This window comes from Sebastes umbrosus, chromosome 19 (genome assembly GCF_015220745.1).
Source record: "Sebastes umbrosus isolate fSebUmb1 chromosome 19, fSebUmb1.pri, whole genome shotgun sequence".
Classification (NCBI taxonomy): domain Eukaryota; kingdom Metazoa; phylum Chordata; class Actinopteri; order Perciformes; family Sebastidae; genus Sebastes; species Sebastes umbrosus.
The window spans coordinates 422,095-448,112 of NC_051287.1; the positions used below are offsets into that span (position 1 = coordinate 422,095).

A 26,018-nucleotide genomic window follows, 5' to 3' on the forward strand; every position below is an offset into this window, starting at 1 on the left:
CTGAAGCAGGGTTTGGACCTGTTTGACTAGAACAGCCTGACGCTGGTGTTCACAACCTGTTCATCTTGTTGAGTAACATAACTAGATGTTATGTCCCCCGGTAGGACAGCAGCAGTGGATTCCTTCTCTTGACGTCTTCCCCTGCTGCAGAGGTACGAGTAGGAACACTTCCATAGATCTGAATCTCTCATTGATCAGTTTCATTTGAGCATCCATGGATACTTTGGACTTGGTGAGTTCTGACCTGTACCGGCACAAGAGAAGGAACTTTCCGGTTAGGTACGAATGCCGACCCGCGGACCTGGACGCCGTGCTGCAGTTTGAAACCCGACCTACTGATATCTTCCTCACCTCATACCCCAAGTCAGGTCAGTCTGCTGTAGTGTTAATCTGGATCACATCAGTGATTAGCAGCATATATAGAACATGCAGCTTGACCACTGCACCGTTGAGTCATATCCACTTATACACCGTTTGAAACTCACTGCCGTGTCAGAAAGGAACTTCTGCAGCAAGAGAATGTCGCTCTGTACTGGTTTTTGTCTGGACCGCAGAGGGCCAGACAAAAAACACTAAAGTCTGTCACTGACCGACTGACTGACTGACTGTCTGAAAAAAACGGATCAAAATGATGCTGAAATAACGACATGATGATGTCGATTTGTAAAAAGTCTGAATTCATGCTTTATCGGGTCTGTTACCATGACGACAAGCAGACAACTTTTAAAATGCTTGTTTTCTGAATGGAGTCTGGATGGATCAGAGCCAGGCTATGCTAACATGTTAGCTGCTCCATTAACACTCCATCTAGGAATAAATACGGCAACAACAACGTCAGTGATGACATCACCTTTAGTGAAGTATGTTTATATTGTTCCACACCACTTCTATGATGAATGCTTTAGATACACATGCTTTAATAACAAACTGAAATACTGTTAACCTGCAGACTGTATGTCATGCTGATACCTTTACACCTTGTATACATGTATAATATACTGACTAGTAAATGTTACCGTTCACTATTACTGAATGTCATTGGCTTCATTAGAAGTTTCAATCAAACATGAAGATATAAAACGGTTCACTAAACATGATAGACATGACCTCTGACCTCTGACCTCTGACCTCTGACTATTGGTTCACATCCTGACCAGATACGATCCAGACAGATACTCCGTTTGGACCGGGTCTTGTTTTCACTGCTGCTTGTAAAGCTCATGAACGTAGTCGATGACGGCGGTTCAGATGACTGTTCTGTATTTGAAGCATCGTCTCTTTGGTCTGACTCTACAGGGACAACATGGATGAAGCAGCTCCTGATCCAGATCCTGGATGCTGCACACCCTGACTCGGCAGAAGACGGCGACAACAACGAACGGATTCCTTATCTGGAGTGCTTATCCTACACCCCCGTCCGAGAAAGGTCAGATCCTCAGATCTACGGCACACATCTCCCCCCCGACATGTTGCCTCAGGGAGTGGAGGCCAAACAGAACAAGGTATCTTACAACATGTGATATTCAAGCATCCATTCAAGTGTCTGTCTGTCATCCACTAAATCCACTTCTACGTTGTTCCTTCAGGTTGTGTATGTTTGGAGGAACCCCAAGGACGTCCTGGTGTCCTTCTATCACTTTGCCATCAGTTGGGTGTACCTGGACGCTCCTCGGAGCTTTGAGGAGTTCTTCCAGCAGTTCCTGGATGGTGACGGTAGGTTTCGGTATTCTGGGCTTCCTGAACGGGCCCTCGCCCCTTCGTGCACGTCGGGGTTATTGGCAGGACGCCGGTTGACGAGGCTGCGCTCACCAGTTAGTTGGTATTTCTTGGTTGGAATGCGGCGCTGGATCTTTAGTGTTCCGTCTCTGACTGTTTCACAACTCTGTTCCTGCATCTCTACGTGTAGAACCGTCTGGTTTTACTCTCAGATACAACGACTCCATATTCAAATGAAGTGTTTTGTAACGTTGGTAGAATTTATTTAGCTTTTAGGAAACAAACATTAACATTAACATATATAACATAACATGTATTAACATACAATCCTGACACACGTCTTCTCTCCAACAGTCTTCATGGGGTCGTGGTTCCATCACGTGAGAGAATATCACCAAGCACGAGGCCAACTCAACATCCACTTTGTGCAATATGAGAACATGTTGAAGGTCGGGAATCTGCTGTTTGCTGTTCTATGTTTCATAAACTCTGTTAGTGATGACGTCATGATGAGGTCACGCTGGTAGCTGGAGGCTAACGCTAGCAGTGGGCTAAAGCTCCACATCTAAATGTCCTCTTGCTGTGTTGTTGTCTGAATCCAGATCTCTCAGACATTAGAGATGACTAGCTGTGATTGGAGGCTCTAGAGCTACAATATCAGAGAAGCGTTTCAGAGACGGAGAGGAAATGATGCTAATAGTTATCCTCCTGTGGTTGACAGGACCTCCGAGGGGAAGTGGTGAAGCTCTGTGCTTTCCTGGGAGAAGATTTAACAGATGAAGTTATTGATCATATTGCAGAGACGTCCACCTTCAAAAGCATGAAGACCAACCCCAAAGCAAACTACAAGGACTTAGTTCTAAACAACATCTACCAGAAGGAAACCATGCGTAAAGGTTAGTGTCTGCTGTTCTGCTCATGCTGGAGGTAAAGAGATGAGGACAGACAGGTAAACTCTGACTTCCTCTGTCTCAACAGGTATAGCAGGGGACTGGAAGAACGCCTTCACCGTGGACCAGAACGAACGCTTTGACAAAGTGTTCAAGGAGAAGATGGAGAATTTTCCTCTGAGCTGCATCTGGGAGATGAACCAGTAGTTCCTCTTAGAGAGGACAAGAAGCAGTCAATCAAGTTAATAAAGGCAATTCAATGCTATCTCCAGACCTGATGCTGATTCATATTCTCATTTATTGTGATTCTTGTTCTTGTTTACCTCTAGACCATGAAGGGAACAACATGAATCAGACACTTCTAGGGACTTTTACTTTGAAAAATCTCTAAATGAATCCAGTAAAAATGTTTGATTTTCACTAGATATGCACGGATACCACTTTATATCAGACCGAGACCGAGTACAAGTACTTACATGTGATACTCTCCAATACCGAGTACCGATACGAGTACTTCTCTGAGCCTAAAGACCCTCGTTAACAGCCAGCTGGAGGGTGTGAGCGACACACGGCAGGCTGGGGAGTCCCGCATACGAGGCGGTGCGCCGCCACCGGCTCTAGGTCGGCTTGGAAAGGCTCGGGGCGAAGGTGCTCCCCGGGGCCGTGGACAAAGTGTCACCGGGGCAGACTGTCCTTAGTGCCCCGGGGGCATGACGCGGGGCTCGGCCCACGTAAAAGGCGCCTGGGGTCTGCGGTGATGTCGGCAACCCACCCGACCCGTCTTGAAACACGAACCGAGGAGTCTAACGCACGCGTGAGTCAGAGGGTGACAGCAAAACCCCGTGGAGCAATGAAAGTGAGGGCCGGAGCACTGAGGTGGGATCTCGGCCCAGCGGGGTCGGGCGCACCACCGGCCCGTCTCGCCAACGGGGAGGTGGAGCGTGAGCGCGTGCGGTAGGACCCGAAAGATGATGGCGAGAGGTTAACGTCACGCTGCTGTAAAGTGGTATCGGAGCCGTTTTGCGAGTACATGAGCACAGTATCAGACCCGGGACTCTACCGTTTATCTGAGGGTGAATAAATGCTACGAGGCTACATCTCCTCCGCTCAGCGAGCTGTGGACGGGAGACAACTTCCTGTCTCTGTAACGCCGGCTCAGACTCTCTTAAGGTGGACTCTTAAGGTGGACCAGCTTTTCTCCTTTAAGTGACGAGTTCTTCTCAGCTTCTTAATGAATTATTAACCTTTCCTTTATACCTTTTAACCAACAGCGTTTATAGGTTCAAATGCTTAATGTGGGTTAAACGGTTCATTATTGACATCCCCGGTATCGACTGCTAAATATAACTCATGTTGTGCTGAAACTATCAGATACTGTCTCATGTCTTACACTGATGAGTCTCTCCAGGCTTCACTGATACGGTAATATATTAATATATATATATATATATACACACACATCTATATATTCAGCAGCTCCTCACTGTTCCAGAGACTCTTTACTCTCTGTCCATGTTAATGTCAGGGACCTCAGAGAGAGTTAAACCCTCAGTCTAACCTGTCATTGACCTCAGATAGAGTTAAACCCTCAGTCTAACCTGTCAGTGACCTCAGAGAGAGTTAAACCCTCAGTCTAACCTGTCAGGGACCTCAGTGAGAGTTAAACCCTCAGTCTAACCTGTCAGGGACCTCAGTGAGAGTTAAACCCTCAGTCTAACCTGTCAGTGACCTCAGAGAGAGTTAAACCCTCAGTCTAACCTGTCAGGGACCTCAGAGAGAGTTAAACCCTCAGTCTAACCTGTCAGGGACCTCAGTGAGAGTTAAACCCTCAGTCTAACCTGTCAGTGACCTCAGAGAGAGTTAAACCCTCAGTCTAACCTGTCAGGGACCTCAGAGAGAGTTAAACCCTCAGTCTAACCTGTCAGGGACCTCAGAGAGAGTTAAACCCTCAGTCTAACCTGTCAGGGACCTCAGAGAGAGTTAAACCCTCAGTCTAACCTGTCAGGGACCTCAGAGAGAGTTAAACCCTCAGTCTAACCTGTCAGGGACCTCAGTGAGAGTTAAACCCTCAGTCTAACCTGTCAGTGACCTCAGAGAGAGTTAAACCCTCAGTCTAACCTGTCAGTGACCTCAGAGAGAGTTAAACCCTCAGTCTAACCTGTCAGTGACCTCAGAGAGAGTTAAACCCTCAGTCTAACCTGTCAGGGACCTCAGTGAGAGTTAAACCCTCAGTCTAACCTGTCAGTGACCTCAGAGAGAGTTAAACCCTCAGTCTAACCTGTCAGTGACCTCAGAGAGAGTTAAACCCTCAGTCTAACCTGTCAGGGACCTCAGTGAGAGTTAAACCCTCAGTCTAACCTGTCAGGGACCTCAGTGAGAGTTAAACCCTCAGTCTAACCTGTCAGGGACCTCAGAGAGAGTTAAACCCTCAGTCTAACCTGTCAGGGACCTCAGTGAGAGTTAAACCCTCAGTCTTACCTGTCAGTGACCTCAGAGAGAGTTAAACCCTCAGTCTAACCTGTCAGGGACCTCAGAGAGAGTTAAACCCTCAGTCTAACCTGTCAGGGACCTCAGTGAGAGTTAAACCCTCAGTCTAGCCTGTCAGGGACCACAGAGAGAGTTAAACCCTCAGTCTAACCTGTCAGGGACCACAGAGAGAGTTAAACCCTCAGTCTAACCTGTCAGGGACCTCAGAGAGAGTTAAACCCTCAGTCTAACCTGTCAGGGACCTCAGTGAGAGTTAAACCCTCAGTCTTACCTGTCAGGGACCTCAGAGAGAGTTAAACCCTCAGTCTAACCTGTCAGGGTGCTGCTCAGTGACCACAGAGAGAGTTAAACCCTCAGTCTAACCTGTCAGGGACCACAGAGAGAGTTAAACCCTCAGTCTTACCTGTCAGGGACCACAGAGAGAGTTAAACCCTCAGTCTAACCTGTCAGGGACCTCAGAGAGAGTTAAACCCTCAGTCTAGCCTGTCAGGGACCACAGAGAGAGTTAAACCCTCAGTCTAACCTGTCAGGGACCTCAGTGAGAGTTAAACCCTCAGTCTAACCTGTCAGGGTGCTGCTCAGTGACCACAGAGAGAGTTAAACCCTCAGTCTTACCTGTCAGGGTGCTGCTCAGTGACCACAGAGAGAGTTAAACCCTCAGTCTAACCTGTCAGGGACCACAGAGAGAGTTAAACCCTCAGTCTAACCTGTCAGGGACCTCAGTGAGAGTTAAACCCTCAGTCTAGCCTGTCAGGGACCACAGAGAGAGTTAAACCCTCAGTCTAACCTGTCAGGGACCACAGAGAGAGTTAAACCCTCAGTCTAACCTGTCAGGGACCTCAGTGAGAGTTAAACCCTCAGTCTAACCTGTCAGGGACCTCAGTGAGAGTTAAACCCTCAGTCTAGCCTGTCAGGGTGCTGCTCAGTGACCACAGAGAGAGTTAAACCCTCAGTCTTACCTGTCAGGGTGCTGCTCAGTGACCTCAGTGAGAGTTAAACCCTCAGTCTTACCTGTCAGGGTGCCTGCAGCTCTTAGAGCAGTTGAATCTGTAACCCGTCAGCGTCTGCGTCTCTTTCTCTCTCTCTCATTATTTAAAGCTTCCTGACTCTGAACATCTCCTCAGAGACATTAATCTGCTCTGATTAATATTTCCTCTCAGGGAATAAGTTGCGAGGCTTTACTGGTTATTTAAATCTTTGTAATTTATATTTCAGATATGGCTTCATATCCACGCCTCTGAGTGATCTCTTCTATTAATCCAGATTTTAGGAGATAATTGGCTGCGATAAATAACATCTATATAGCCGGTGTCGTGAATAGCTTTAGTGGTTTTGGGGATAATCTCTGAGAGTCTTGAAATGATTCTCAGCCTGCTGTTTGTCTAATGTAGAGGTTCTCAACCTGAGGGTTAACCCCCCCACACTGGGTCACAGGACGAGTCAGAGCGGTTCGTTCATTCTGTCCTCTACTTCTTTTCATTGTAAGGGTTTATAACAAGTAGGGATGCACCGATACCGCTGTTTATCAGACCGAGTACAAGTACTTGCATGTGGTACTCTCCGATACCGAGTACCGATACGAGTACTTCTCTGTGCCTAAAGACCCTCGTTAACAGCCAGCATACGAGGCGGTGCGCCGCTACCGGCTCTAGGTCGGCTTGGAAAGGCTCGGGGCGAAGGTGCTTTCTCGGGGCCGTTGACAAAGTGTCACCGGTCTTTGAGAATCGATTTGCAATGTATCGCAATACTGGATATTTACTTCCACCCCTAGTAAACACAGAGTCAGTGGTAACAGACAGTAAATATATGGATCATGTGACCTTACTCACTGACTGTTTTTAATTTAGGAACTGCTTTAAAAAAAATTAGATTTGGAATTTGGGGCAGATCGGACTATGTACAGTGAAGTTACAGCAACTTCCTGTTTCATAGCGAATGGCCCAAAATGGCCGCCACGGTCAGGTTGTTCAGTGAAAACTCACCATTTGAATAATCTTTCATCCTCAAGGTCTTAAGATGGTCCTGACCAAATTTCAAGTGGATCTGATTAAATCTGTAGGAGGAGTTTGTTAAAGTACACGGCCTATAAAACGCTAAAAATGGGCGAAAATTGCACATTAAATTCAAAATGGCTGACTTCCTGTTGAGTTTTGGGCATACCTCCAAGAGGCTTTTTTGTGTGTCTCTACATGTTACATGTGTCTGCCAAATTTCATACTTGTAGGTGAAACCAGAACGATGGGCGCAATTTTTCCGTTTTTCTAAGGGGCGCTAGCGAGCCATTTTGCAACAGCCAAGCCTGAGACCCTTAAAATATATGATATAAATATATAAATATGCTTAGTGTGCCAAGTTTAACAACTGTTTGAGCATGTTAAGGTCTTCAAAAAGGCGATTAAGTTTAAGAAAAATAAAAAGAAGAATTCCTACAGTTTCAATTGAGCCTTCACCGGCCCGGCCCGGCCCGGCGTTGTTGCTGCTCGGGCCCTAAATATATCTGCCATGGTGGCAGGTGACCTGAAGCTCTTACCTGCCACAGCCAACATTTACTCTGTTATCTGGCAGGTGGCAGGTGGCGGGTGCATTCCCTGACGACACATCAGACGCTGAACTATAAATGAAACCTCAGCAGCAGCGCCGTCATGAATCACGTCTGAAAGCCGTCCTGATAATTATAGCTGTGAGATCAATATATTATGTAATCTGGTTCATTATCTTCCTCAGTTCAAAGTCTCATCTCACAGTTCAACAAGAAAACAAAAAGTCAATTGAACTCTGATGCCGCCTCGCAGAGAGACCGAACGGCATCTCGACGTGGCGGCGGCGGCGGCGCCGCTCATCGACTGGACTAGGACTCGTCGAGCCGCTCAATATTTCCTTCAGCACAAACAGAGAAAATGAAAGCACTTTTAAAGGCTGAGGCGACGGTTCTGCCACGGCAATCTGCATCCAACGCAGCATCGACTGCTGCAGCGGCTTTACTGTGTGGCTGATCAATGAAGCTAGAGGCTGGGATGTAATGATTAACTCTATACGGGGTTCCTCAGGCTGCCGGGGGGGGGGGCAGCCATACCGGCACATCCGGCTCCAGTTAACCCTTTATAATACTGGACCTCCCATCAACACCTTTATATCTACTAGAACATCTGGTTCACAGCTGGGTTCAAACAGACAAACTAAAGATCAACATGGAATCTACACCAAGCTGCTCTTTAATTCACCGGTCACTGAAACCATGGATATTATGGTCTGTAAACCACCTTTCGGCCGTAGACATCTTGGTTTTCGGTCGTCTCCATCTTGGTTTTCGTCCATCTTGGTTTTTTGTAACCAGAAGTGACAGGAAAGTACAACCGAAGTGAAGTACACCGAAGAAGTCCTAATTTGATAAAGCAGTTTGCTGAGAAGAGCTCTAATGTTCATGATTATGAAGTAGTTTCATTGATGTAACACCTGGTAATGGTTTGCTAATGTAATGTATGTATGATGTATATATAATGTATATATATGATGTATGTATGATGTATATATAATGTATATATATGATGTATGTATGATGTATATATAATGTATGTATATGATATATGTATGATGTATATATAATGTATGTATATGATGTATGTATGATGTATATATAATGTATGTATATGATATATGTATGATGTATATATAATGTATGTAACCGTGCTCAGGATGACCCCGACTTGAAAAGGTCAAAGTGAATTTACTGTACCGTTTTGGAAAAAATGAAAGGGAAATTTATCTCAATGTACATTATAACATTCATATATCCCTCATCAAGCTTCTCTATTCTCTCCTCTTCAGGATGAAGAGACACATAGTTCCCTTCTAAAGGAATACTAGACTGACCTTCATCAGGAGACTCAAACACAAAGACTCCTGATGAATCATCGTGTTGATCTGGTAACGTTTGTTCAATTTAAGGCGAGTTTGAAAACACAAAAACACCAGAAGTAGAGTCATCGGTCAGTTTGTGGCTGGCTGATAATATACTGAATATGGTGGTGTACATATATATCATCTATACTCCACCAGAATGCCAGGTCAGAGAATGCCACCGCCGTGCGTGTAATTGGAGGCTGGCGACGGTCCAGCCAGATATCATAATAATGTCTTTTAATGGCTGCTGATTAATGCACATAATGAAAGCGGATCAATAGTAATAACCTGCGGTGAGCTGCCGTCCTCCCACCTGCAGCTCGTCAGCACAAAGTCAACCCGTGACACATTTTTATTTACACCTCAAACACATCATTTGCCTCCTCAGCCTGCCGTTGTTAAATTCCCCCCTTCAGGGTAAAATGTATTGCCATTTAAACATGACAAAGAGGCCGTTGAGGTGGCCATTACAATAATCCATCATGTCTACCAGTGGTTGGATCCAGCCTAGCGGTAAATCCAATCTAAGCAGGGTCAACACGGTTTCCCTCAGCATGGCCGACCGCTGTGTCTGCTCATCAGTTAGCTTTTGTCAACACGAGGCCACCGGAGACACATTACACACACACACACACACACACACACACACACACACACACACACACACACACACACACACACACACACACACACACACACACACACACACACACACACACACACAGCTGCTGCATATTTTACATGTACATACCGTCATATAACATACATGTGTATCTGTCACGGCTCGCTTTCATCACTTGTGTTTATTTAGGCACCTGATCCTGATCCGGGTTTAGTTTCAGTCTTCTGATGACATTTATTAGAGTCATTTCATCTGTTTTCATCAGAAGACTGTCTGATGAAGAAATTAAAGATGTTTTAAACACAGCAACTATTGATTATCAATCAATCTGCTGATCATATTCTGGATGAATTGTTTGATCTATAAAACATCATAATGTTGCATTCAAACCAAGAGCAAAGCTCATTTTCACCGCTCCGGAGAGGAACATGTCCTCCATCAGCCATGGAAGAATAACCTCTGTAGCTGTTTTGTTCATGTTGGTGAAGTCCCAGATACGTCAGAGAACCAAACACCATCGTGTCTGGGTTCATAACGTCACCCGGCGGCGAGCTGTATTCACATCCAGTGACATCACACTGACTGTATCTAGCAGACACACATCTCTACTGAACGTACGAACCCAAAATAAACACAAATAATATCAATAAACAGATCAACATGATGCTGAAATAACAACATCATGATGCTGATCAGTAAGTGATGAAATGATGCTGTTACCATGACGACAAGAAGACAACTGTTAGAATGCTTGTTTTCTGAATGGAGTCTGGTTGGATCAGAGCCGGGCTATGCAGCTGCTCCATCAACACTCAACATGACGTCATCTAGAGACGTTGAAATATTCCACATCTTTCATACTTTATTGTTAATATTCAGTTTCTAAATCCAGCGATCCAGCGTAGCGTCAGTCTCTCAACATTCAGCATTCACACCTGAATTCTTTCAGATATTGCATTCTCTAGTTTATGATAATAAACTATATCTAATTACAGAAGGTCATTTTCAGACCAATGTTAAAGGTAGTGGTTGTAATCTGTATATATTGTAATACATGTGGCGATGCTAGCGATGCTGTTGGACTTTATGGTTTGAGTTCTGGTATTGAGCTGGTTCTTTGGGCTGGTTTTGTCACAGCGACCTGGCAACCCTGCTGACCAGGAACCGGCAGACGGGTCGTCCAGGTCTGCTCGCCACAGCGTGACTAACTTGCACGCCAATCAGCTTGTTGTGCTAACCTTCACATATGAAAGTGTCCTAGCAGAAGTGAGCGTGACGCTTCTGGAGAAGGTGGAGGTTTACGATTGTTTAACAGTAATAATGTTATTCTGTGGATGGGATCTTTAAGACGGAACAGAAGAAGAGAGTTCAGTGAGAAACAGAAAGTCAGACTTACGTTTAGTCGTTATGACGGGCTGCTGGACGTCGTTGTCTCTGCTGTTTTCACGTCCACCGACCTTCAACAAGACGGAGACAGATATGAACACATTAGAACAACAGGAAGTCAACAGTTTGATGGTCAATCAGGAAGCAGACGAGGTGAAACGTCCAGGCTCCTTCAGATAAAAGCCAGCGGTGAGAAAGTGTGCACGTGTTGCCGGTGGAGACGTCAGGCTGGTTTCCAGCTGCATTATCTGCTGCCTCACCAGTGATTAAGTGTGTGACTCTTTAAACTCTGGAGGCCAATCATTACACCGTTATCACCAGCAGCTCTGAGCGCCGCTCCGTTCCCACCAACATGTCCGACACGCCGCCAGCTGCTCTGTGAACATCCATCTCTGACATGCAGCTCAGACTCAAACCTTCATTTAGACCTTCAGATCAACTCCTCTTCCTCCTCCTCCTCCTGAGCTCTACGTTAAACACAACCTACACTATTAAACTCATGCATTTCATAAACTCTGCTGTCTTCCTTCTAGTCGCCATCAGCAGGTTTAAGAAGCTGCTGCAGATCACAATCAGCTTTATTGTTCAAGGATTTGAACACATGACTTCAGTTTTTTATTTCTCTCAATGTAGAGACGTAGAAACACACAGCTCAAATCAAACAACACATCACGATGTACAGATATGAATATATAGAACAACAATGACATGACGATAACGGTGCAGAGTGCAAAGGGTGCTGGAAAGAGACATTGAAGTAGCTTTCAAATCTTAAACACAAATGTGTTTTGAAGCAACTCATTTCTTTAACGTTAAAACCTAAACCATGTCAGACTAGCTGGTCATGAAGGAGGTTAAATAACGCTCCAAACTGTCATGTCCATCTTCAAAGGGGTCCCTTGACCTCTGACCTCCAGATGTGTGAATGTAAATGGGTTCTATGGGTACCCACGAGTCTCCCCTTTACAGACATGCCCACTTTATGATCATCACATGCAGTTTGGGGCAAGTCATAGTCAAGTCAGCACACTGACACACTGACAGCTGTTGTTTATGCTAAATGCAGTACCTGTGAGGGTTTCTGGATCAATATCTGTCATTGATTTGTGTTCATTAATTTACAATAATAAATATATACATAAATTTACATAAAGCAGCATATTAGTCCACTCCCATGTTGATAAGAGGATTAAATACTGGACTAATCTCCCTTTAAGGTACATTTAGAACAGATAAAACATGTGAGATTAAATATTTAAAAGGCTTATTTAGTAACATTTTATTAAAAACATGTCTGATTTATGTATTTACTTTAATTTATGACACAGTTTCAATACTTTTATAAATGATGATGGTTTAATAACCTTGTAGCTGAGGTTATGAAGCATTTGAAGATACTCCAGGAAGTGACATCACAATAATAAATAATACCACTGGTGTACCATTTCTACTGTTTTATCTCCATGACAACAAGACGCTGCGTCTCAGAGGACATTAAAACAGATGAAATCCCTTTAACACAGTGAACCTGCTGAGTTCCTGTGTTTGGGTGTTCCTGGAGGCCGTGGAGCGCCAGGACGCCGTCACCGAGGAGAACAACCTGAGCTTTAACCCAACGGGACGGTTGCATGGCGAGCTTTGAGGAGTTTTCTAGCGAGGCGACATGACTGGATGACAGGAGAAAGGAGTGAGCAGGACAGGTTCATCTATTTGGAGATAGACAGAGCTCCCACGCTGGGGCAAACAGTCTATAACAGAATGTAAATGAAGTAGCCTGTGCCAACAAACCCACTACTTTCTCTCTATCATGAATAAATATTAGTGGTTCTCACTCTCCAGGCCGGCCTGCTTGTTCTCCCACAAAGCCTTGTGTGTGTGGCGTCACATTCCTGGCTTCCTGTTGCTACACCGAGCGTCTTCATTGTCCTCGGCGGTGGAAACACGGAGGGAGGGGAAGAGGCCGGCTTGTTATCAAAGAGCCGGTCGGATGGTAAACACAAAGTCATTAACCTGCGACCCGACTGCATGTTTGGAGAGCAGATTCCCCCGAGGCTCTGGGAGGAGATGGGCTCATCCAATCAGAGAGATACTGAAGACATCTACAGTCACGTCGGTGGCGTCCTCTGGAGACGCCACTCTGCAGGGAAAGGTGCTTCATCTGACGTCTAAGCTACACCTTTACAGATACAGATAGATTAATATCTTCCCCTCTGTTTAAATAAAATGAATCCTGTCCACACGTCCTCCGCTTTGATTCCAAACACTCAAACAAGCCTGCTGGACCAGGAGGTGGCGCTAAAGTCTACGCCAACGATGCGTCAAAACGCCAAAGAAGATTCTGAGTAGTCCGTGGATGTATGCATCTTCCGCATAAAGTGCCCGAATCATCCGACGATCTTACGCATAAAGTACCCGAATCATCCAATGATCTTCCGCATAAAGTACCCCAATCATCCGACGATCTTCCGCATAAAGTACCTGAATCATCCAATGATCTTCCGCATAAAGTACCTGAATCATCCAATGATCTTCCGCATAAAGTACCCCAATCATCCGACGATCTTCCGCATAAAGTACCCCAATCATCCGACGATCTTCCGCATAAAGTACCTGAATCATCCGACGATATTCCGCATAAAGTACCCGGATCATCCAATGATCTTCCGCATAAAGTACCCCAATCATCCGACGATCTTCCTCATAAAGTACCCCAATCATCCGACGATCTTCCTCATAAAGTACCCCAATCATCCGACGATCTTCCTCATAAAGTACCCGGATCATCCGACGATCTTCCTCATAAAGTACCCGGATTATCCGACGATCTTCCTCATAAAGTACCCCAATCATCCGACGATCTTCCGCATAAAGTACCTGAATCATCCGACGATCTTCCTCATAAAGTACCCCAATCATCCGACGATCTTCCTCATAAAGTACCCGGATTATCCGGCGATCTTCCGTATAAAGTACCTGAATCATCCGACGATCTTCCTCATAAAGTACCCGGATCATCCGACGATCTTCCTCATAAAGTACCCGGGGAGATTTACAACCCTATACAGGAAACCCTTTTACAGATAGTCTGTGTGTTTTTCTGTATTTGCAGCGTTTCCACATTATTGACGTTAAATATAACCATAAAAAGGTGTTTATTGTGACTTGTACATGAAGTGTCCCTAGAGGTCTGCGAGGTCAGACGGAGGATAAAGCTGCCGATGTGGAGGCAGGAAGCAGGAAGCATGTGAAGAAGAAGAGTTGATGTGATGGTGTCTCTGGTGACAGACCGCCGTCTCCTCCTCGCTGATCTTTAAATGGTTTCTCTGTCGGCCATGATGGAGGGATAAAGTGACTCTCCAATCCCCCGGCCCATTTAGGCAGCAGATGAAAAGGCAGACGGACAGCCTCTACATGTTCCTCCTCTTTTATTCAGCGCCAGCCAGCTGATAAACAAAACAGCAAATATCTCACTGCATCTTCTGACAGCCACTTTTCAGCTGCCACTCCACATAAAGACGCCGCCGTCGCCGCTGTCAATCACGGCTCGGCCTCGCCGCTCGCTGCTGCTTCACGTCTCCTCTGACAGCTGGAAATAATTACAGCATTATGGGAACAGTAGTCATCATTTACAACATGATTAAATGTTTCCGCGTCTATTGACTCGGCCCGCTGTGATTTATGCATTTGTTTAGTCAATAGTGTAGTTGAAATGATGTCATTAATTATGTATGGAGAGCCTCCTCCTCCTCCTCCTCCTCCTCCTCTGACAGATGTAGGAGCAGGAATCATCATCTCAGCTCCATCTTTACGCTCTTCATCTCCCTTTTATATTCCCTCTGAAGTCCTCAGCTGCAGGTTTCTGTCTTTGTTTAAAACGGTAAAATCATCCACAACAAATACTAGATTAGTCTTCACTTCTTCTTCCTCATTGGACCAATTAGAAACCGGACTAAAGCCACCGGAGCTGAAACGTCTTATATAAAACTAATCATCAGCAGTCGGGCTGCAGGACTCAAATGATCAAAACCAGAACCACATTTACACTCAACATGTTCTCACGCAATTATTTAGGACACAAAAAAAGGATTCATTTTAATGTCCCAGATATGTGGACAATAAGATGAAATATGATCATTATAGAGACGTTATATGTCGTGTACATAAACACTGATCTGAGGAGCCATGCAGACGTATCTATTACCAGAACAATAAGCAGCGTGATGTTCTGGACGTCTACAGGTGGATAGAATCCATCTCTATTCTTAATGTAACAGGCTCTTCAGTCTCTCTCCATCCGTCCTGTCACTCCGTCTCTCCGAGGGATTTCACACTCTGTGGTCTTAGCCAGAGGTCAAAGGTCGCCCACCGTTCCCCTGTCAAGTCTCCCCGGAGTCATTTCCATTTTAATGTCACACTTCCAATCTATCAGAGCCGTGACGGACATCACACAGCGGGTTTAAGTCCTGTTCCCCCGAGGCCCTGAGGCAGCTGCTGTCCAACAACCAGTCCTCCTGGAGGATCCATGTCCCGCACAACCAGGACGGAGAACACGTTCTAAACTAGAACAATACGGCAAAGAGGTCCAACAACCAGTCCTCCTGGAGGATCCATGTCCCGCACAACCAGGACGGAGAACACGTTCTAAACTAGAACAATACGGCAAAGAGGTCCAACAACCAGTCCTCCTGGAGGATCCATGTACCCCAGATACGACCTGCACCCTCCCATGTTAAATCCAGCGTGGTAAACACTACACATCCAGTAAAGGATGGAAACACTTTGGGTTTCACACATTGACAGGAAAAGCAGAGCTACACATAGCAGAGCTAAAGCTGCATGCTAACTTCTAAAGAAGGACAAAATGTGTCTGAAAAAAGTCAGAAAAGAGCATATGCCGAAATATGTACGAAAAGTCAGAAAAAAAGCCAAAAAATGTCTTTTTTTTTTTTTAAATGTCTGAAATATGTACGAAAAAGGTCGAAAAAATGTTCAAACAAAAGTCTGAAAAATGTCCGATAAAAGGCTGATATATGTCTGAAATATTTCCCAAAAAATGTCTAAAATCTGTCAGAAAGAAATGCAGAAAAAAATGCAAAAGTATGTCCAAAATATGGCCCAAAAAATGTCCAAAAAAGGCAGAAATATGTCAGAAAAAGGCATGTATATGTCTGAATAAAAGTCCAAAAAATGCCTGAAAATTTTCCAAAAATATCCGGAAAGAAAGTGTGAAAAAGTTAGCAGGAAACGTTACGGTACGGAGGTAATGCAAGTATATAGTATATCAGTCTAATGCAGTGAGGGCCAAAGAGACAATGTACTACAGAGTATTAGGGCCACATTGAGGGAAACAACATCTGAGATTTACACAATAAAGTCAGAATATTACGAGAAAGAAATAAACCCCACTAATCTGTGAGAGAAATGTGTTTATTCTTTGATTTCTGGGTTGCTGGATAATAAATGTATTACTGATATATTTGACTTCAGGACATCTCTGACTACACACATGCTGAAAATCAAAGCTTCTACTGGATTCATTTAGAGGTTTACAAAGTCAAAGTCTCTAGAAGTGTCTGATTCATCTGGTTCCCTTCATGGTCGAGAGGTCAACAAGTTAACAACAATAGAGACAGACCTACCAGACACAGTAATAATAATATATATATATATATATATAATAAAGTGGAGGGTTTGTTCATGTTAGATCTATAGTCTCTTTATCTGTCTTATTCTTTATTTCATTACTCGAGGATTATACGTTGACCATTACCCATGATGCACGGCGATCTGACTGTCTACCTGCTTCACACGCCATCACTCCTCCTGTCAGTGTGTGTGTGTGTGTGTGTGTGTGTGTGTGTGTGTGTGTGCGTTAGCATGTGATGTTGATATCTCACAAACAGAGTGATGTTGTGAGCGTTGTGAGAGACGGCGGCCGGTTCCAGTCGCCGCGCTCCGCCTCACGCTCTGACTCGGGATATTAATGCGCTCCAGTAACTGTTAATTTCACTTTGGAGAAGTGATTTATGGGTAGACGGCGAGCAGAGGCATAATCTAATTGAGATCAGAATGGCTGTTTCTCACACAGTCACGCCTGCACCTTCCAGATGGGGCGCCGTGATTAATGCATAATGAGCAAATAATCCATGAAATTAATAAAAAGGAACTATTCTTCAGCTCTTTGAGGAGACGAGAGAATAAATACAAACAGGACTGTGTTTCTGTGTTTCACCCAGCAGCCCCATCAATCTGTCTCTATCCCATAATAAACAGCTCTCTGGACCATTAATGTCTTCATCAGATCAGAGACGGCAGGACGGAGCGTCCACCGCCGGCACGGTGACGGCCTCACGTACCCAAGAGACAAGTTTCACCTCGCTTTACCCGCACCAGTCGGACCGCCGGTATCATCAGACGCTCCGGAGAGGAGGAGGAGCTCGTCTCCATGGATACCAACAACATGTCCTCCATCAGCCATGGAAGAAATAACCTCTGTAGCTGCTGTGTTCATGTTGGTGAAGTCCCAGATATGTCAGAGAACCAAACGCCGTCGTGTCTGGGTTCATAACGTCACCCGGCGGCGAGCTGTATTCACATCCAGTGACATCACACTGACTGTATCTAGCAGACATACGTTGTATCAGCAAGAATCTTAGATGCAGATCGTGATGCAGATCGTGATACAGATCGTGATGCAGATCGTGATGCAGATCGTGATACAGATCATGATACAGATCGTGATGCAGATCGTGATGCAGATCGTGATGCAGATCGTGATGCAGATCGTGATGCAGATCGTGATGCAGATCTTAGATGCAGATCGTGATACAGATCGTGATGCAGATCTTAGATGCAGATCGTGATGCAGATCGTGATGCAGATCTTAGATGCATATCGTGATACAGATCGTGATGCAGATCTTAGATGCAGATCGTGATGCAGATCGTGATGCAGATCTTAGATGCAGATCGTGATGCAGATCGTGATGCAGATCTTAGATGCAGATCGTGATGCAGATCGTGATGCAGATCTTAGATGCAGATCGTGATACAGATCGTGATGCAGATCTTAGATGCAGATCGTGATGCAGATCGTGATGCAGATCTTAGATGCAGATCGTGATACAGATCGTGATGCAGATCTTAGATACAGATCGTGATGCAGATCGTGATGCAGATCGTGATGCAGATCTTAGATGCAGATCGTGATACAGATCGTGATGCAGATCTTAGATACAGATCGTGATGCAGATCGTGATGCAGATCTTAGATGCAGATCGTGATACAGATCGTGATGCAGATCGTGATGCAGATCGTGATACAGATCGTGATGCAGATCTTAGATGCAGATCGTGATGCAGATCGTGATGCAGATCGTGATGCAGATCGTGATGCAGATCGTGATGCAGATCGTGATGCAGATCTTAGATGCAGATCGTGATGCAGATCTTAGATGCAGATCGTGATGCAGATCGTGATGCAGATCTTAGATGCAGATCGTGATGCAGATCGTGATGCAGATCGTGATGCAGATCGTGATGCAGATCGTGATGCAGATCTTAGATGCAGATCGTGATGCAGATCGTGATACAGATCGTGATGCAGATCTTAGATGCAGATCGTGATGCAGATCGTGATGCAGATCGTGATGCAGATCTTAGATGCAGATCGTGATGCAGATCGTGATGCAGATCTTAGATGCAGATCGTGATGCAGATCGTGATGCAGATCGTGATGCAGATCTTAGATGCAGATCGTGATGCAGATCGTGATGCAGATCGTGATGCAGATCGTGATGCAGATCGTGATGCAGATCTTAGATGCAGATCGTGATGCAGATCGTGATGCAGATCTTAGATGCAGATCGTGATGCAGATCGTGATGCAGATCGTGATGCAGATCGTGATGCAGATCGTGATGCAGATCTTAGATGCAGATCGTGATGCAGATCGTGATGCAGATCGTGATGCAGATCGTGATGCAGATCGTGATACAGATCGTGATGCAGATCTTAGATGCAGATCGTGATGCAGATCGTGGATGCAGATCGTGATGCAGATCTTAGATGCAGATCGTGATGCAGATCGTGATGCAGATCGTGATGCAGATCGTGATGCAGATCTTAGATGCAGATCGTGATGCAGATCGATGATGCAGATCGTGATGCAGATCTTAGATGCAGATCGTGATGCAGATCGTGATGCAGATCGTGATGCAGATCGTGATGCAGATCGTGATGCAGATCGTGATGCAGATCGTGATGCAGATCTTAGATGCAGATCGTGATGCAGATCGTGATGCAGATCTTAGATGCAGATCGTGATGCAGATCGTGATGCAGATCGTGATGCAGATCGTGATGCAGATCTTAGATGCAGATCGTGATGCAGATCGTGATGCAGATCGTGATGCAGATCTTAGATGCAGATCGTGATGCAGATCGTGATGCAGATCGTGATGCAGATCGTGATGCAGATCGTGATGCAGATCTTAGATGCAGATCGTGATGCAGATCGTGATGCAGATCTTAGATGCAGATCGTGATACAGATCGTGATGCAGATCTTAGATGCAGATCGTGATGCAGATCGTGATGCAGATCTTAGATGCAGATCGTGATGCAGATCGTGATGCAGATCGTGATGCAGATCGTGATGCAGATCGTGATGCAGATCGTGATGCAGATCGTGATGCAGATCGTGATGCAGATCTTAGATGCAGATCGTGATGCAGATCGTGATGCAGATCGTGATGCAGATCTTAGATGCAGATCGTGATGCAGATCGTGATGCAGATCGTGATGCAGATCTTAGATGCAGATCGTGATGCAGATCGTGATGCAGATCGTGATGCAGATCTTAGATGCAGATCGTGATGCAGATCGTGATGCAGATCGTGATGCAGATCGTGATGCAGATCGTGATGCAGATCGTGATGCAGATCTTAGATGCAGATCGTGATGCAGATCGTGATGCAGATCGTGATACAGGCGGAACCATTCAATATATTCAGATTTGGGTTTTTTTATTTAATTTTGGGAAAACCTGTCATAGCATAAAGAAACACACCAAAATAAACTATTATACATGAGTCAAAATAACCAAACTGCATGTGATTATCATAAAGTGGGCATGTCTGTAAAGGGGAGACTCGTGGGTACCCATAGAATCCATTTACATTCACTGATCTGGAGGTCAGAGGTCAAGGGACCGCTTTGAACATGGACATGACAGTTTTTCCGGTACCGATGGATTCATCAGGTTCTCTAGTTTACTATGATTCCAGGATCAGACTTTTCTTCTGCCTTTCTTTCGGACAATTCTCAGACTTTTTGGGGAATTATTTTGGACGACTTTCAGACCTTTTTTTGGGGATATTTTTCCAGACCCTTTTTTCGAGACTTTTTTTTGACATATTTTGGACATTTTTTTTTTACATTTTTCAGACATTTTTAAAACTTTTTTTTTTTTTATATCATTCAGACATATTTCAGACATTTTGGACTTTTTTGGACACTTCAGACTTTTTTTCGGAAAGTTTTCTGGACTTTTTTCAGACATTTTTTTGACATCTTTTGGACATTTCTTAGGATATTTTTTTCCGAACATTTTGGGGACTTTTTTACAGACATTTTTCGGATATTTTTTCTGAAATGTTTTCTGACATTCACCACACAGAGACACAACAATTTCTCAACTCCCGCAATCATTGGTATACGTCACCCGGCACGAATCTGCATCTATTCGCCTCTTTATATACAACTGTTGGTTTCAGGTTCAGGTGCTTCAATACGGAAAAAGTCCGTACATGTTTACTTTATTAACGTTGACATTATCACGAGCACTGTGTCTGCCGTGCACAGATATTACAGAGAGGAAAACATGACGTTATTGAACGGCGTTCTGCTGAATCATTGTGATGCTGCATCTAAAGAGACTTTAAAACTGCTTCAAACATTTGTTAAATAATAAATTAGACGGTGGACAGAGAATTAAAAGACGACTATTTTGATATGAAGGTAATTTATTCAGCAGAAACAGTTATTTTACCTGATTTTCTGCTTTTCTCTAAGTCGGTTTCTGAAGACGTCACCTTAGACTCTCAGAGTTTTCCTGACATTTTACCGAGGAAATGATGAATTGATTGAATGTAAAGCGCCTTCAAACGGCTCCTTTTAAGCATATGAAAGTGCTTAGATCCCCTGGATCAGCAATAAAAGGGAGATGGGCGTGATTTAGACCGGTCATTAGAATATCTATGAGAAGTGGACATTAGCCATCTAAGTGTACTTGAGAAGACGGATGCCGCTCGGCGAGGGAAGATGGTGAAAGAAGCGGCCCGTTTATCGATTGACAAAAACTAGAAGGTTTTCATCTTTAAGACCAGCAGCTGCTTCTCCGTCACAAAGGATCCATAACACTAAAACAGCTTTCTGGAGAAGCTGCCGTATTGATTTAGACATCAGGATTCATCTTTGTGCATGAGAACACAGCGTGAACAAAGACCAATCAGGTGTATTCATCATGATTTGATGGATGCGTGGTCGGCGGGGTCAGAGGGCCTCGCCGGTAATGAACTATGTGTTTAATGTGGAGGTGAGGGGACTATTTATTTGCGTAGCATGACTCTGACCTGCATAGCTCACATTTCACACATAAACCATTTACACAGCTGGAGCAGAGAGCTGTGAAGCTGCGGAGCTCCCACCGGCCGGCCGTCCTCTTATCAGTCATGTGGGAAGTGTCCCGTGTCCTCGCCGGGTTAACCTCGCCGCTAAACGCACGGCGCCGCAGTGTGACGCCACGTTTATCTCCACCCATCAGCTCACAGAAATATTACTTTATATACAAATAATCTGCAGCAGCAAATACGACCTGACGGAAAGTTTTACCCCGATTACAGCGAGACTTTTCTGCCTTCAGGGGGACGCCGTTGATACCAACGAAGAAGAAGAATTAGAGTCCAGTGGTGGCTGCGTAGGTTTATTTGTGACTCGTGTTATCTAAACATTTCCAATAACTCCAGAGTGTTTTAAAGTCCAAAATTAAAAATTGATTGAAAAAAATCTATGTAATCATTTACAACATACGAAATATTCTGCTTCAATCTAAATTTGTTGGTGTTTAGCCTTTCAAATGTGTGAAAAATACTCAAATGTCAGACAATTATTGAAAAATATCCGAAAAATTATGGAAAATTATTAGTAAACTGTGTGAAAAAAAGGAAAAAAAAAAACATAATAATAATAATAATATCTAAAAATACAAAAAAACTGTCTGAAAAATACTCAAAAAATATCAGTTAAATATGTAAAAACTGAACAAAATAACATATAAAAGAAAACTTTCTACAATCTAAAAACATAAAAGACCATTCAGATGTATGTGAGAAAAATATACAAAGATTATTAGTATAATATAATATGTGAAACAAATATTGAAAAATATCCGAAAAATGTTACAAAAATATTAGTAAAATATGTGAAAACTAAACAAAATAACATCTTTTTGTAAAGAGGCTAAAAGCACGATAAAACATTTGGAAATATGTTAAAAAACATCCAGAAAATATCAGAAAAATGTCGGAAATTATTAGTAAAATATGTGAAAAAATATGTAATACTAAGTTAATCAAAAACAAATACACATTATTGAACGTAAACAGGAGACTATGATGCACGACAATTTCAGTTTTAAACTTGTGTTGTTGAAGTATTAATGAAGTTATGAGCATCATGAGAGTGAGTGTATTTAATTGACCCAGGAGTCTACAGAAACAGGTTTTACCATGACGTCATTTCATATAGATATTTATTGAATTACCAGAATCAGGATATATGAAATGACCTACAGGATGTCAGGATAGAAGATTTAGCTCTAGAAGAAGTACTCCGGTCTATTACTTCAGTAGAAGTACTAATACCACAGTGTAGAAATACTCTGTTACCAGTAGAAGTACTAATAGCACGGTGTAGAAATACTCTGTTACCAGTAGAAGTACTAATAGCACGGTGTAGAAATACTCTGTTACCAGTAGAAGTACTAATAGCACGGTGTAGAAATACTCTGTTACCAGTAGAAGTACTAATAGCACGGTGTAGAAATACTCTGTTACCAGTAGAAGTACTAATAGCACAGTGTAGAAATACTCTGTTACCAGTAGAAGTACTAATAGCACAGTGTAGAAATACTCTGTTACCAGTAGAAGTACTAATAGCACGGTGTAGAAATACTCTGTTACCAGTAGAAGTACTAATAGCACGGTGTAGAAATACTCTGTTACCAGTAGAAGTACTAATAGCACAGTGTAGAAATACTCTGTTACCAGTAGAAGTACTAATAGCACGGTGTAGAAATACTCTGTTACCAGTAGAAGTACTAATAGCACGGTGTAGAAATACTCTGTTACCAGTAGAAGTACTAACACCACGGTGTAGAAATACTCTGTTACCAGTAGAAGTACTAACACCACGGTGTAGAAATACTCTGTTACCAGTAGAAGTACTAATAGCACAGTGTAGAAATACTCTGTTACCAGTAGAAGTACTAATAGCACGGTGTAGAAATACTCTGTTACCAGTAGAAGTACTAATAGCACGGTGTAGAAATGCTCTGTTTCCAGTAGAAGTACTAATAGCACGGTGTAGAAATACTCTGTTACCAGTAGAAGTACTAACACCACAGTGTAGAAATACTCTGTTACCAGTAGAAGTACTAATAGCACAGTGTAGAAATACTCTGTTACCAGTAGAAGTACTAATAGCACGGTGTAGAAATACTCTGTTACCAGTAGAAGTACTAATAGCACGGTGTAGAAATACTCTGTTACCAGTAGAAGTACTAATAGCACGGTGTAGAAATACTCTGTTACCAGTAGAAGTACTAATAGCACAGTGTAGAAATACTCTGTTACCAGTAGAAGTACTAATAGCACGGTGTAGAAATACTCTGTTACCAGTAGAAGTACTAATAGCACGGTGTAGAAATACTCTGTTACCAGTAGAAGTACTAATAGCACGGTGTAGAAATACTCTGTTACCAGTAGAAGTACTAATAGCACGGTGTAGAAATACTCTGTTACCAGTAGAAGTACTAATAGCACAGTGTAGAAATACTCTGTTACCAGTAGAAGTACTAATAGCACGGTGTAGAAATACTCTGTTACCAGTAGAAGTACTAATAGCACGGTGTAGAAATACTCTGTTTCCAGTAGAAGTCGTGGATTGCAGATTGTCCTGCAGTATAAAGTATATAGATATAGTCAGAGTCAGAAGGCCGGCCTCCCTGTGAGCTGTGTGTGGACTGGTTTATAAACCCGTGGGTCTTTATGGATGAATAAATGGTAATAAGATCATCAGCGATGGATAAATATGCTCATAGTCCAGTCGGGGTCTCGGAGTTCCCCCCTCATGATGTGGACCCGGGCTGAGATGAAGTCCCGCGGGACGGCAGCGATTTCAATTTACTCAGAGAGCGGCGGTGCACTTCTCTCTCAATAAATACCTGAGGATTGGATTGGACACACTTAAAGTCATTGGCTGTAAATGAGCTGAGAGCGTGAGGTCACCACACTTTATAGACCCCATTATAATGTGGCGGGGAGCGACCCGGTTCCAACGCCGTAAACACGTTCGACCACACTGAATTATTCACGCCCGCTTATATCACACGCAGGGAAGCAGCAGCAGCAGCTATCGAACCGCGGCCGGCTCCTCCGGGCCGATCCAGCTCATCGATTGGTTCTGATTATCGGAGCGATTCCTCACGACGCCGACGCATCGACACGCCGCATGTGTCGGACTCTCAGGGAGAGAAGCAGATTAAATATCTCATTATGTACCTGGTATCAGTCTTAATGTAGGAGATAGATCAGGATGTGTCTAATCTGAGGTTTCTAAATTAGATTAGCTCATGTACAACACTAAAATCACAATAACACACTGGATGATTTATACAAAGGTCTGTCTATTAAACTATTTAAATAGAGATATATTCTGTTTAAACCTGCTATTCTGTCCAGTGTGAGATAAAGAATCAGGCTACACTAATATTATTAGTATTATATTATTAGTTATTATTAGATTCCAGTGGTGGCTGCGTAGGTTTATTTGTGATAACTCCAGAGTGTTTTAAAGTCCAAAATGTATTGAAAATAGATCGATGTAATCATTTCCAAAATTCACAAAAACATTTTAACTGACGAAATATTCTGCTTCAATTTAAATTTGTTACCGTTTAGCCTTTCAAATATGTGAAAAATATTTTAAAAAAGTTGGAAAATTATTAGTGAAAAATATCAGTGAAATATGTGAAAACTAAAGTAAATAACGTAAAGACTAATGACAATAACAAAAAAACGGTAACAGTAACAAAATAATGTAAAGTGGTTAAAAGCATGATAAAACATTCTGAAATATGTGAAAAATATCCCCAAATATCTGAATATTATTAGTAAAATATGTGAAAAAATATTGAAAATATCCGAAAAACATTTTGAAAAATGTGTAAAAATCTTTTTTTTAAATTTAATTTAAAACGATATTTTGACACATTCAGCCTTTCATAAATATTGCGCCTCCTGCGATTAGAAAATGTCAGTAGGCCATACTGCAATCTTGATCAGATTTAGATGAAGTGTGCAGCCCTAACACGCTATATACATATAAACAGATTATTATTAATAACGGTTGCATTAAAAGAACACTTTAATTAGTCCATTAATCATATCGTCTGTAAAATGTCAGAAACAAACAGTCCAACGACAGCTGTTCTACACATCTGGAAACTAACAATATTTGGTGTTTTCGTTTAATAAATAATAATCAATAATCAATTACCCAAATACTTGATTAAATATCTGTGGATTCATTTCCTATTGACGGACCGACTGATTGATTGATTGATTATTGGTTTCAGCTCTGGCTGAAGTGTAAAGGATGCTGGAGCTTCTTCCTCCACTGAAGCAGAGAGTTTGAGTCTGGACCCGTAGAGACGGACTCTGACGGTCTGAGGGTCTGACGG

At 43.2% G+C, this 26,018-nt stretch overlaps 1 protein-coding gene across 1 annotated transcript; it reads left to right on the forward strand.

Moving 5' to 3' along the window:
- The first annotated feature begins 765 nt into the window (after positions 1 to 765).
- LOC119478511 (amine sulfotransferase-like) lies at positions 766 to 2,853 on the forward strand. Its single transcript, XM_037753313.1, has 5 exons — positions 766 to 1,502; positions 1,587 to 1,811; positions 2,071 to 2,165; positions 2,438 to 2,612; positions 2,695 to 2,853. The coding sequence occupies exons 1-3, from the start codon at positions 1,221 to 1,223 to the stop codon at positions 2,098 to 2,100; spliced, it is 537 nt and encodes a 178-aa protein (XP_037609241.1). The 5' UTR covers positions 766 to 1,220; the 3' UTR covers positions 2,101 to 2,165; positions 2,438 to 2,612; positions 2,695 to 2,853.
- Positions 2,854 to 26,018: the final 23,165 nt, after the last annotated feature.